The 14,150-nt window shown below is 43.3% G+C and overlaps 1 protein-coding gene across 1 annotated transcript in view; it reads right to left on the bottom strand.

Annotated features, from left to right (window-relative positions):
* The window catches only part of nup155 (nucleoporin 155), a 35,536-nt gene extending 21,782 nt beyond the window's left edge, over positions 1-13,754 (bottom strand). Inside the window, exons 1-8 of the mRNA XM_056290602.1 lie at positions 13,656-13,754; positions 12,973-13,205; positions 7,187-7,324; positions 6,969-7,065; positions 5,949-6,019; positions 5,775-5,867; positions 3,899-4,171; positions 3,735-3,808 (exon numbers count right to left, since the gene is read on the bottom strand). Of these exons, the coding sequence (XP_056146577.1) occupies positions 3,735-3,808; positions 3,899-4,171; positions 5,775-5,867; positions 5,949-6,019; positions 6,969-7,065; positions 7,187-7,324; positions 12,973-13,205; positions 13,656-13,687 (1,011 nt within the window). The 5' untranslated portion in view covers positions 13,688-13,754. The remainder of the gene's footprint in view (positions 1-3,734; positions 3,809-3,898; positions 4,172-5,774; positions 5,868-5,948; positions 6,020-6,968; positions 7,066-7,186; positions 7,325-12,972; positions 13,206-13,655) is intronic.
* Positions 13,755-14,150: the final 396 nt, after the last annotated feature.

Here is a 14,150-nt window from a genome sequence, read left to right as displayed (position 1 = left end):
GTATAAAAAGCACTCTGTGTAAAGGTCATTAGGCGGGCGTGAACTCCATCAGAAAATGAAGACAAAGGAGCAGAATACTGAAATAAGAGACAAAGTGATTAAAATGCAGAAGGTGGGAAAGGGATACAAAACAATATCCAAGTGTTTGGATATCCCACGGAACACTGTTGGATCCATTGTCAGAAAGTGGAAGCTGCATCACACCACCCAGACACTTTGTAGGACAGGCCGTCCCTCAAAGCTAAGTGTCCAAGCAAGACATGGGCTGGTGAGAAAAGCCACAGAAGATCCTGCAATCACTTTGAAGGAGCTGCAGAGGTCAGTGGCTGAAACTGAAGTAAATGTGCATGAGTCAACCATATCACGCGCTCTCCATAAAGCTGGCCTGTATGGGAGGGTGGCAAGAAAGAGACCGTTGCTCAGAACTATGCATATAAAAGCACGCTTGGAGTTTGCTACCAAGCATGAGAGAGACCCAGTCAGGATGTGGGTAAAGGTTTTGTGGTCAGATGAGACAGACGTTGAGCTTTTTGGCCAAAACTCAAACCGTTATGTGTGGCACAAACCTAACACTGCTCATGCCCTAAAAACACCCTCCCTACAGTGAAGCATGGTGGTGGCGGCATAATGCTATGGGGTTGCTTTTCATCTGCAGGCACTGGGAACCTTGTTCAAATTGAGGGAAGAATGGATGGAGCAAAATACAGGGAAATACTGGAGAAAAAAAAAACCTGCTGCAGTGTGCCATAAAACTACAGCTTGGGAGACGGTTCACCTTCCAGGACAATGATCCTAAGCACAACGCTAAAGCAACAATGGCATGGTTCAGCAACAAAAAGGTCAACGTTTTGGAGTGGCTCAACCCCATTGAAAATCTGTGACATAGACTGAAAAGCACAGTCCAGAGGGGCCATTCCACCAATCTGCAAGACCTGTACAAATTCTGCCAGGAAGAATGGGCAAAAATTACTCCACAAGAATGTGCAAAGCTTATACATACTTACCCCTAGAGCAGCGGTCGGGAACCTATGGCTCGCGAGCCATATATGGCTCTTCCGGTGACGGCATATGGCTCCCAGACAATTTTGAGTTGAAAATTATTTTTTTTTTCAAAAAAATCAGTTTGGAACTGATTTTAAAATACTTGTGATATTTCTTAATAATACTGTGTCATTTTAAAGTAAACAGAAATTAGTTTTGAAGATAAATTTCACGGGTCACGGGTCACCCGTGGGTCGGGTCGGGAACCAATGGCTCGCGAGCATGTCCGGGTCATTGTAAAGGTGAAGAAATCAATTTTATCAGATAGCCAACTAGTTTATCCGCTTCAACCCTTGTAACGGAAAAGATGGCGAAAAGAAAAAAAGACGATGATTACCGTGCATTCCAGGCTGCGTGGACAGAGGAATTTGCATTTGTGGAGAGAGCAGGATCTGCGGTATGTCTAATATGCAATGATAAAATTGCATCGATGAAACGGTCAAATATAAAGCGGCACTTCGATACGCACCATGCTTCATTTGCATCGAAATATCCAGCGGGGGACAGCAGGAAAAGGGCATGCGAGGAGCTACAGCGGAGAGTGCAGACGAGTCAGCAGCAACTACGTGTGTGGACCAAGCAAGGTGACGGGAATTCCGCTAGCTTTGCGGGGGCTTTGGCAATAGTAAGGAATGGAAAGTCATTCACAGATGGCGAGTATGCCAAAACATTCATGCTTGATGTGGCCAATGAACTGTTTGATGACTTCCAAATAAAGACAAGATAATCAAACGAATAAAAGACATGCCCCTGTCAGCAAGAACTGTGCACGATCGTAGCATCATGATGGCAAATCAAGTCGAGGAAACACAAATTAAGGACATAAACGCTGGGACATACTTTTCTCTCGCGTTAGATGAGTCAACAGACGTTAGCCATCTATCTCAGTGCAGTATCATTGCCAGGTATGCTGCAGGTGACACACTGCGTGAGGAAAGCTTGGCTGTTTTGCCAATGAAAGGGACAACAAGAGGAGAGGATTTATTCATGTCTTTCATGGAGTTTGCTAAAGAAAAAAAACTACCGATGGATAAACTTATTTCTGTCTGTACTGATGGTGCACCCTGTATGTTGGGGAAGAACAAAGGATTTGTAGCGCTTCCGTGAACATGAAAAGAGAGCCATCCTAAGTTTTCATTGCATCCTGCACCAGGAGGCGCTTTGCGCTCAGACGTGTGGCCAGGAGCTTGGCGAGGTGATGTCTCTGGTCATTCGAGTGGTCAACTTTATTGTTGCCCGAGCTTTAAATGATCGCCAGTTTAAAGCTCTGTTAGAAGAAGTTGGGAATCATTATCCCGGTCTGCTTTTACACAGCAACGTGCGTTGGTTGTCAAGGGGGAAGGTGCTCAGCCGTTTTGCAGCTTGCCTGAGTGAAATCCGGACTTTTCTTGAAATGAAAGGCGTCAAGCATCCTGAGCTAGACAACACTGACTGGCTCCTGCAGTTTCACTATCTCGTGGACATAACTGGCCATCTGAACCAGCTCAATGTGAAAATGCAAGGTATTGGAAATACAATCTCATCCCTTCAACAAGCAGTGTTTGCATTTGAAAGCAAGCTGGAAGTCTTTCTCAGGGACATTGAAACAGGTCGTCTTCTGCACTTTGAAAGACTGCAACAATTTAGAGATGCATGCTTAGCAAGTGACTCCACTCAACATCTGGATCTCCAGCAGCTAGCTGGCTTTACGTTCAATCTCCTGCAGTCATTCAAAGCACGTTTTGGAGAATTTCGTGCGCGCACTGGTCTTTTCAAGTTCATCACTCATCCACATGAGTGTGCAGTGGACAAAATCGACCTGACATGCATCCCCGGGGTCTCTATCGGAGACTTTGAGCTGGAAGTTGCTGACCTGAAGGCATCAGACATGTGGATGAGTAAGTTCAAGTCACTTAATGGAGAGTTGGAAAGTCTTGCGCGACAGCGAGCAGAGCTGGCGAGGGAACACAAGTGGACAGAAATTAAAAATCTTCAACCTGAAGACCAGCTGATTCTTAAAACTTGGAACGAGCTTCCTGTGACATACCACACAATGCAGCGTGTGAGTATTGCCGTATTGACCATGTTTGGCTCTACATATGCATGTGAACAGTCTTTCTCGCATATGAGGAACATTAAGACCAACCTACGCTCACGTTTAACTGATGGAAGCCTCAACGCCTGCATGAAGCTCAACCTCACCACGTATGAACCAGACAAGGCCATCAGCAAAACCATGCAGCACCAGAAGTCGCATTAGAAGTAAGACATATTTAATTTATTATACGTTAAAAATACTATATGGCTCTCAATGAAATATATTTAGAAATATTTGGCTTTTATGGCTCTCCCAGTCAAAAAGGTTCCCGACCCCTGCCCTAGAGAATCATGGCTGCTATTGCAGCAAAAGGGTACTCTACAAAGTATTGATATGTGGGGGTTGAATACTTATGCAAGCACTATATTTCAGTTTTTAATTTATTCACAAAAAGTCAGCGAAACAACCTATTTTGGCTTTGAGAACATGCTGTTAGAGCTTATGGGTTCACAAAAATGATATTGTTCAGGAACAGATATGTGAGTATATTTTATAATCCAGAAATTAGTGATCACTGTCAAGGGGTTGAATACTTTTGCAAGGTACTGTATGTCAATTTCACAGTTGCTGAAAGACAGCCATACGTCTGAAATACTGATGTGACATGAAGATATACCTGAAGGACTCCTTTTTTTGAGCGTGTGTAGAGTACATTACGGGAGTTGTCAATGGCAATCTGCACAATGGGATCTTGGAAGGACAACAACAAGAATATCTACATTAAATTAAAGTGGAGGACAGACAACATCTTTTCACATTGATTTGAGTTCCTTCCCTTACCATCTTCATAGAAGGAGGAGAAGGAGAACTGTACGACAGCGGGGACGAGGAAGGAAAGGCTACTTTTGGAGTGGTTGATCTTTTTGCAACGCTGGGTAAACCAGCCTGCCTCAGCCTGGTAAGCAATCTCATACAAGCAGCCATCATTGCCTGCCATAAAGATGCGACCCAGGTCTGTAGAGGTGATGGCCATGATGTAGGTGCTGTCTGTGGGAAGCGAGTAAAGAGGGTCTGGCAGCAGCTGAATCCCACCAGGCATGCTGTCATTTAAACCTACACAAAAAGAGAGGCAAAATCATGACTGAGGCAAACCAACAAAAGAAGTATATACACCAATCAGCCAAAACATTAAAACCACTTATAGCTAAGTGAATAACATTATCTTGTTACAATGGCACCTATCAAGGGGTCAGATACACTAGGCAAAAGTGAACAGTCAGTTCTTGAAGTTGATGTGTTGGAAGCAGGGAAGATGGGCAAGCTTAAGGATCTGAGCGACTTTGACAAGGGCCAAATTGTGATGGCTAACGACTGGGTCAGCGCATCTCCAAAACGGCAGATCTTGTGGGGTGTTCCCGGGATGCAGTGGTCAGTGCCTACCAAAAGTGGTCCAAGGAAGGACAACCGGTGAACTGGCAACAGGGTCATGGGCACCCACGGCTCATTGATGCATGTGGGGAACAAAGGCTAGCCCGTCTGCTTGCTCCTCCTGAGCTACTGCAGCTCAAATTGCTCAAAAAGTTAATGCTGGCTATGACAGACAGGTGTCAGAACACAGTGCATCGCAGCTTTCTGCGTATGGAGCTGCGTAGCCGCAGACCGGTCACAGTGCCCATGATGACCCCTTTTCACTGCTGAAAGCGCCTACAATGGGCACGTGAGCGTCAGAACTGGACCATGGAGCAACAGAAGAAGATGGCCTGGACTGATTGATCACATTTTCTTTCAAATCATGTGGATGGCCGGGTGCATGTGCGTCGTTTATCTGGGGAAGAGATGGCACCAGGATGCACTATGGGAAGAAGGCAAGCTGCCGGAGGCATTGTGATGCTCTGGTCAATGTTTTGCTGGGAAACCTTTGGTCTTGGTATTAATGTGGATGTTACTTTGGCACATACCACCTACTTAAAAACTGTTGCAGACCAGTTACACCTCTTCATGTTATCGGTATTCCCTGATGGCAGTGGTCTCTTTAGCAGGATAATGCACACTGCTACACAGCACATATTTTTTCAGGAATGGTTTGAGGAACATGACAAAGAGTTCAAGGTGTTAACTTGGCCTCTAAAGTCTACAGATCTCAAGCCGATCAAGCAATATCTGTGGGATGTGCTGGAAAAAACAATTCCAATCCATGGAGGCCCCACCTCGCAACTTACAGGACTAAAAGAATCTGCTGCTAATGTTTTGGTGCCAGATACCAGAGGACGCCTTCAAAAGTCTTGTGGAGTCCGTGCCACAATGGGTCAGACCTGTTTTGGCAGCATGAGCGTGACCTACACAATATTAGGCCCGTGATTTTAATGTTTTGGCTAATTGGCGTAGGTATTAATAACACTGCTATAAAAAACATTTATAGCATATTAATATCAAGAACTGGCATTCTCAGATTTAATGCCCTGATTTTTTACCCTTACTCCCAGAAGCTATTTTAGCTAGCATGGAAATTAGATACTGCATACACCCATCAAATGTAGTGAGGAAATCTCTGCTGCAGGTCTCCAACATGTAAAACTAGATCAGCCTAACTGACTACTACTACTACTTTTGGCTGCTCCCATTAGGGGTCGCCAACACCAACAAATTCACAAATACTCCATGCCAAGGTTATTCAAGTAACCCAGTGTGCACATTGGTTGAGGCTTGGGGGACTCACCAGTCTGGCCTCTTGGGAACTTGAGCCCAAGGATCAATACTTCCAGAAAAGTTGCCACTACTAAGAGGTAGCAGATATCGGGCTGTAAAATCCCTAGAAGGAAGAGGAAACAGTAATAAGACAGACAAAATAAAAGGGAGAAGGAAAATTCAATAGTTGGAGTATAATATCTACCTGGTTTTGGTTTCACCAGACCAATTGACAAGATGGTTTCAATGGCACCCTCAAAATATACAACATCACCTCTGCAAGAAATGAAATAGGGATGTATCAACAAATGTCCTCACTTCATCTTTGCCATGTTCAAAATGTAAAATGAAAATACATAAATCAGGGCCCTACAATTCCACAATGTGGAAAACATGGACAAAATCACAAAACTGAGACATGAAAACGCATTTCAGATTAAAAAAAACGGAAGCACAAATAATTTGGAGAATTTGGAAGATTACAAAATTTGATAATGTATCAGGAATTTCAGACAATTTATCTTTAGACCATCTGTCGCTCTCCTTTCACAGAAACCCTGCCACGCTTGTGTCTTTATGCATGAGTGTGCACATCAGAATGAGCACATGTAAGTAAATGTATGTGGGTTTGCTGTATAGGATAGAGAAATAAATGTCAAAGTAACCAGCACCACAGAAGACATTTGGTTTGGCCTAATAAATTAATGTTTTTTTTTATATAAAAAAAAACAGGTTAGGTATGGGTTTGATTTAGGGCTAAAGTTAACTACACTGGCAAATCTCGCTATCCAGCACATCTATATAGACACAGAAGGGTACCTTACATGTCATATTGACATTTTGGCAAAAGTGTCTATATGATGCCATGGGATGAGAATGAGTTTACCGGTAACAAAGACGCTTTAATTCATGCTTTTGTTTGTACTGTAAATCACTTATGCAAACACTTGCTTAAAATGAATTCAAAATGCCATTTTTTGTTTTTATTGTTGCTGCTGATTACAAACATTCTTAGAGTAAAAATGGGTAAAAAGTCCAAATGAAAAAAAAACTGAAAATAAGGAAAAAAATCAAATAAAATTTGGGGAAAACCAAAAATGGATTTCACAGGGTCCAAATAATTTTCAGTTGGTTAACTGGTAATTAGATCAATTAAAAAAAACAAGATTGTTGTGAATAATGTCTAACATTATCAGTCAACTGCCTAAAATGTAAATGTACTCACCCATCTTCATAATTCCACATGAAGATACTATTGTCAACAGTAAGCCATGCTCGATTTATCTCAGGAAATACTCCCATCATGCAATTAGACTGCATATCTATTATGACCGTTAAGGTGGGTTTACACTGATGATACATTTTAAGATTCACTGTCATAGTAAAAGGAACATCCCCAGGTTAAACTCAATTTGTTTATTTTGAAATTGATGAAAAGGATACGAGTGAACTGCTCTACCAGTTCAGATGGTAGAGGAACTCGATGGAATGCACTGAGCTCTGGGAGATTTGGCACACACAGGAAACCTGGTCCTTGAAGGGGGTAGTCCATGTCTGACACTCCAGAAAGAGACGGCATGTCTGCAAAATATGAATTCACAGCAACACTCCTAAATGATACTATTCTCAAATTCACTGATTTGAGTATAAATAAAGCCACTAATTTGTAACCACTTACATCCTTCAAGAAAGCCCTAAAAATATTCCTCTTCAGGGCCTACCTTAATACTGATTTGCACCAGCTGTTACTTTTGCATCCTTACTTAAACGCCATTATCATTGGTGTCTAACAAGTTGGCCCTTTTCTATTCGCACTGGACATTTTATAGCATAATTTCCCAGTTTTTAATGTTTTGTGGCAATATTAACCTTCTTTCCACTTGTATCTCATTGTCCGCCTCTTTATGCTCCAAGGTGCACCTTGCCCATATGTGACCCCACTTCTCCGCAGTACATTACGATAACAAAAGTGCAGCAGACACAGCAAATGCTCCGTCTTCAAAATTCACTTTATCTTGTTGTTACACACAGCAAACAAGTTCAGGAGACAGAGCTATCTTCAAACTCAAAATCAACAGCACAGGCAATCAAAATAAGTGATTTAAACCTTTTCTACACCCCAACTAAACACTTTATGAGCCTACAGAAACCTTTGAGAACACGAGCATACCTTCAACAATGCAATAGCTGATTGAAAACAGGTTGAAAAAAAAAAAGACCTTTTAATTTTATTCCCAATGTCAGTCTATGGCAAGCTTATGGGGCTAATGTGGAGGCTAAGGAGTTTTTCCTCATTCATGTCTAAGTCCAAGGATAGAGGATGTCGAATATTGTCGTATATTATACTGATTGTAAAGCCCTTTGGGACAAAAACATTTTTTACAAAAAGAAGTCACCTGGTGGCAGGGCCTTTTCCTCTCAGCCCCTTTCTTGTGGAATAGCCTGCTTGCTGCCATCAGACAACCAGTTTATTGAGTCCTTATTTGTCTTTAAATTGAGTACTTCACAACCTGTGTACTACATGGCAGGTCAGATTTCTGTCTCAATGAATTTACCAAGCACTGTTCTGCCGACAAGGTTATAGAGTATAGATTGACTAATTGCAACTGTTCTCTTTTCTCTCTCTCTGAATGATGTCTTCTCCTGTCTCTTCCCCCGTGGATGTAAATGGTGTGACGTGAGTCTCGCCTGTGTCCATAGGTAGTCTGTCCTTCTGCCAGGTCTATATGGTGATGGTGGCCGCGTGGCTCAGTAATGTTGTTTCATAGCAGGTAATCAAAGCAGAGAAGCTCAAATTTATTGCAGTTCATTACAAATCCAGTGGTGGGCAAAATTGTACAACCTAATGAAGCCGTAGACCTGAAACATCTTATATTAACCACTTATATTAACAATAGCGCCATGATATAGAACAATTAAATAGCCTGGGCATTTTAAATAAACGAATGGCCTTGGGCACAGGGATGGGTAGGCAGACAAAGAATCAAAGTGTGATAAATTATGTTCTTGTCCTTTTCTTTGATAAACTGAAAGTAATGGGTGTACACCCATTTTGAAAACATAGAGCAGAGTTCCCAAATTAGTTTTCCCCTAGGGCCAAATGTAGGTCTGTGTCTTGGCGAGAATCTGGCGATACGATGTGTATCACAATACAGGGGTTATGATTCTATATATCATGAAATATTGCAATACTGTAAGAAAGGCGATATATTGCAATTTCATAGGCTTGTGTTCTTTGTGCTTACGCTACTTCCTGTCTTAGTTTACATTGTTGGGTTGGAGTGGAAGAGTTAAATGGCTGAAGATAGATTACGACACTGTTATCTAGCAGTTGTGGGGTTACAAACAAAATGTTTGTCACGAACCTTTACATGTAAACAATTAAAAATCAATATAGTGGTTTTGAGAATCGATACAGTATCACAAAAGATAATATCGCGATACTCGAGTGTATCAATATTTTCTTACACCCCTAAAAATCATGTCATGCATGTCAAGCTGAGGGCCAACACATCCGGTGGTTTTTTTCATAGTGCCAGCAAAAGTTGTTTTATGTGCAGATGTTGTTGTTGCTGCTATTACAATTATTATAATTATTTCTACTACTCGTAGTAGTACTAGTAGCAGAGTTCCTGGAGATGGGAACATCTCTTCAAATGTTCCCATCTCCAGGAACTCCATCTGAAGAGTTGCCTCATCTAAGGAGGCATCAAGATGGTGCCGTGGGCGGTAACCTCGGCTCTGCACTCTCTTGTACCTTTTCTTTTCTGTTTTTGTTTATTTGTTTAGTTTCCAGCACCCACTCACTGATCACATACAGCAAGGGAAGAACTTTTAAGTCTCCAACTGTCCACTGGACAAACTGCACAGACATTTTTACCGACCTTAATTGAACATTTTAATGAAAGTGTTAGAGGTCTTGATCGGGACAGCCCTGTACAGACTGTGACAAAGACGCCGAAGGGGTAACAAGCTGGAGCGTTCGTTGAACTGCTGCCAGCGGGGATTAAGAACTGTTCTCCCATCAATCCGCCTGGCAAATGTCTGCTCTCTGGCCAAAAAGATGGACCAACTGCTACCCCTAAATGGAAAAAACTCAGGACTTTTCCAGATCTGCTGCCCTGTGTCTCACTGAAACCTGGCTTAGTAAGCATAACACGGAAAGTACACTTCATCTGCCGCAGTTCCAGCTCCTCTGGGTGGGCCGCAAAACGGAGCTATCAGGGGAAAAAAACCGAGTGGCGACATGTGCTTCTACATGAATGAAGGTTGGTGTACGGCTGTCCCAGTGTTGAAAAAATAATGCAGCCCTCACTTAGAGACCTATTTCATTGACTGTAAACCATTCTATTCACCGCGGGAATTTTCATAATCTATTCTGGTCGGTGTCTATATCCCACCCCAGGCCAGTGTTAAAGATGCATTAAAACACCTGACTGATCAAATTACAAACATTGAGCATTATCCTTGGGGATTTTAACTGAGCAAACCTCAGCCACGAAATGCCAAAATACGCGTGTTATCCAAATGTCCCACCAGAGACAAAAACACTCTGGATCATTGCTACACAATATTAAAGCACGCCTATTGCTCTGTCCCCCATGCAGCCCTGGGGCTCTCTGGTCACTGTCTGATTCATCTTATCCCAACCTACAAGCAGAAACTAAAATTGCAAAGCCTGTGGTTAAAGCTGTGAGGAAACAGACCAATGAGTCAAAACTGGAGCTCCAGGCCTGCCTCGACTGCGCTGACTGGAGTGTTTTTGAGGCTGCATCTACAAATCTGGATGAACTTACTGACACTGTGACATCTTACATCAGCTTGTGTGAGGATATGTGTGTATCCACCAAAACTTTCTGTGCCTTTAACAACAATAAGTCTTTCTTTCTGACCTCTTCAGTCTAAACTGAATGCAAGTATCCCCACCCTTATATGTTTATAAGGACAAAGAGGAACCAGATGAACTGATTCAACCTTCTTTGATTTTCTTACCTGGATTACTGAGCGTACATGAAGGCATTTTGAAAAGCAAACTTTCAAACCCCTCACCCTCTTCAGCCACAATACACAACCAACTGCACTCCGTGCCAGCCACTCTCCCGTCCCCACTGAACCCCCACCTGCACTCAAGATCTGTGTTGAAGACGTGCGCCAGCGCTTCCAGAGACAGAAGACCAGGAAGGCACCAGGCCAGGATGGTGTGTTACCCTCCTGTCTGAAAATCTGTGCTGATCAGCTGACCCCCATTTTCAAACTGATCTTCAACAGATCACTGGAGCTGTGTGAAGTCCCCTCCTGCTTCAAGACCTTCATTATCATCCCGGTCACCAAGAAATCCCGTATCACAGGATTTAATGACTACAGGCCCATTGCCCTAACATCTGTGGTCATGAAATCCTTTGAGAGACTGGTGTTTGCCCACCTGAAGAAAATCAGACTCTCTACTCAACCCCCTGCAGTTTTCCTACCAAGCAAACAGGTCAGTGGAGGATGCAGTCAACATGGAATTGCACTATATCTTCCAACACCTTGACTCCCCAGGGAAATATGCAAGGGTCCTGTTTGTGGACTTCAGCTCAGAATTCAACACCATCATCCCAGATATCCTCCACTCCAAACTCACCCGGCTCACTGTACCAGCCCCCATCTGCCAGTTGATTGAAAACTTTCTGACAGACAGCAGGCAACTGGTAAGGCTGGGGAAAATCACATCCTGCAGCCGGACAATCAGTACTGGCGACCCCTAGGGATGTGTGCTCTCCCCTCTACTCTTCTCCCTCTACACAAATGACTGTACCTCAGGTGACCTGTCTGTTAAACTCCTGAAGTTTGAGGATGACACAACCAACACTGGCCTTATCCGGGATGGTGACGAGTCTGCATATTGCCGAGAGGTTGATCAGCTGGCCCTCTGGTGCGGCCATAACAACCTGGAGCTGAACATGCTCAAAACAGTGGAGGTGACAGTGAAACGTTTCATCACTCATGAAACGTTTCTCAATAAACGTGTCCAGATGAACTGATTCAACTTTCTTTGATTGTATTACATGGATTATTGAGCATGCATAAAGACACTCTTTCAGCATTGTATTCTGTAAATTGTGTACACAACATCCATTGCATGTTTGTCTACTCTTGTTCTCCCTGAGGTTTCTTCCTATTTTTTCTCCCTGTTAAAAGGGTTTTTTTAGGGAGTTGTTCCTTTCCCGATGCAAGGGTCTAAAGACAGGATGTTGTATTGCTATATAGCCCACTGAGGCAAATGTTATTTGTGATAATGGGCTATACAAATAAAAGTGACTTCACTTGACAAATAAACCTGACTTGACAAGGTGCATTTACACTAAGTTTCATTTGACATGCCCTGTTGTTAATGACTACACAGTAGTGATGCGTGGGTCGACCCACAACCCGCGGTTCCCGCAGGTTCAGGTCGGCCTTACTAGAAAATACCACAGGTTCAGGCGGGTCGGGTCAAAAAGTGACAAAGCAGCGTTCCGAGTCAGTTATAAATAACTTACAGAAATACTGTGCGCAATAGGCTAGACTGTGCATTACTAGTCTCTTACTGTTACTCTTTCTCTTACTCTCTCTCTGTCACCCTCTCTCTCTCTCAAACACACACATGCACGCACACACACAAGCAGTTTTATCATCGGTTTGAGATTGTGGTTTTCGGGCAACACATGTGTTCTAGTGTTGAGGCTTCCGTATGGGATTTTTCCCTAAGTGGTATCTGTAAGCTTTTGTTTCAGTGCCAAAACTCTTTCTGGTGAGAAAGAAGAGGCTACCACTGACGATATGACGGACTCAATCAGAGAAAAGTTAAAAACAGGCTAATTAATATTCAACAGGCTATGCCTTGCAATCAGTGTATCATGCCGGGCAAACAGCCCAAAAAAGAAAGAGTGCAACACTGCCCAATTTGCTGTAACCTTGGCTCAATTTGGAGGTTTTCGGGTTGAGTTCGGGTGGTTAATTAACGCATATTTTAGCAGGTCAGATTGGCTCTAATAACGCGTCGGGTGGACGCGGGTATTAAAAAACCCTGACCCACGCATCACTAACACACAGCTAGGCTGGTGTGTATCGCTGATATCATGATTGCTTGTGACTGATACTATGACAACTGGTCATATTCGAGTTCATCTGCTAACTCCTGGCTCTCTTAGAATATACCTTAGATAGAAGCGTTTGCCAAATGGGAAACTGTGAAATGCATCACTTACTGTGAGATGGGACACTGAGCAGCTCTGACAAATCAGGAAAACAGCGGTCCTCCTGGAGGTGTCGGTCAATGATCCGACCAGCGTTCTCCAGCGCCTCAGCAGGCGTGGACAAATCAGGAAAACAGCGGTCCTCCTGGAGGTGTCGGTCAATGATCCGACGAGAGTTCTCCAGCGCCTCAGCAGGCGTAGTAGCAGGGCTGCTGGGCCCAAAGCTGGACGGCATGGCTACGCCACTAATATCAGAATCAGAATCGGAATCAGAATCATATTTACTGGCCATGTAGGTCTGCACAACATGGAATCTGGCTACGATTTCGTGGCTCTCTCAGGGTACTTAACATAAAATAACAACATTACAATACAACAACAATCTTCAGATACATACATTTTTTTCAGAGACGTTTGAGAAAAGCAGTCGACTTTAAGAGCGTTTGTCGTACAGCACGGAGACGTGTCGCCAACATTTATCTCTCTCTAAAAGATAACATTCTCGTTTCTAAGGTAATAGAGGCAATCAGGGTAGCAATTGTAGTGAACGAGTAGCAGCTGGGTGAAGCCAGAGAGACAGGCAGCTCTCAGCTACCCAGGCTAGCATGGACAGCGTGAATTTCAACTCAACGGGCAGGCTAAATGCTACAAGATGGTGCCGAGACCACATTTTATAAATAAACTGACTAGTTTACCTGAGTGGAAAGACGTCGTGCGCTGGGAACATGTACGGATGGAGAAATTGTGTAAAAATATACCGTGACGACAGACGACACCGCCGTACACGATGCCACCAGCCCGCCAACCCAGTAAACTGTGCAGGTTGAAAGGTCAGGAGTCGTATTCTTCCTCTTCATCTTGTTGGCTTTATATTGGCGGTTAGCATCCGAAATGTCGCATTACCGCCCCCTACTGGAACGTAAGAACTTCACAGCACTGATTATTTACATTGTGCGCCCGAAGTGATCCCATTCACGACATTGTCCGTTCTGTACCCCAGAGACCCAGCCAGAGTTGATGCAGATAACATCTACTTACAAAACGTGGTGAAGCAGCATTCAGTTATTATGCTACAGATGTTAGATCTGCCCCAACTCTGGCTACTTTCAAAAAGGCTAAAAACCTTTATGTTCGCCTTTTTCCTTTAATTGAATCTTAACTGTTGCCAATAACTCCACCAGCAGAGTTTC

This window comes from Lampris incognitus, chromosome 12 (genome assembly GCF_029633865.1).
Source record: "Lampris incognitus isolate fLamInc1 chromosome 12, fLamInc1.hap2, whole genome shotgun sequence".
Taxonomy (NCBI): domain Eukaryota; kingdom Metazoa; phylum Chordata; class Actinopteri; order Lampriformes; family Lampridae; genus Lampris; species Lampris incognitus.
The sequence above is the reverse complement of the archived record's forward strand: the minus strand, read 5'-3'. Positions and strand labels throughout refer to the sequence as shown.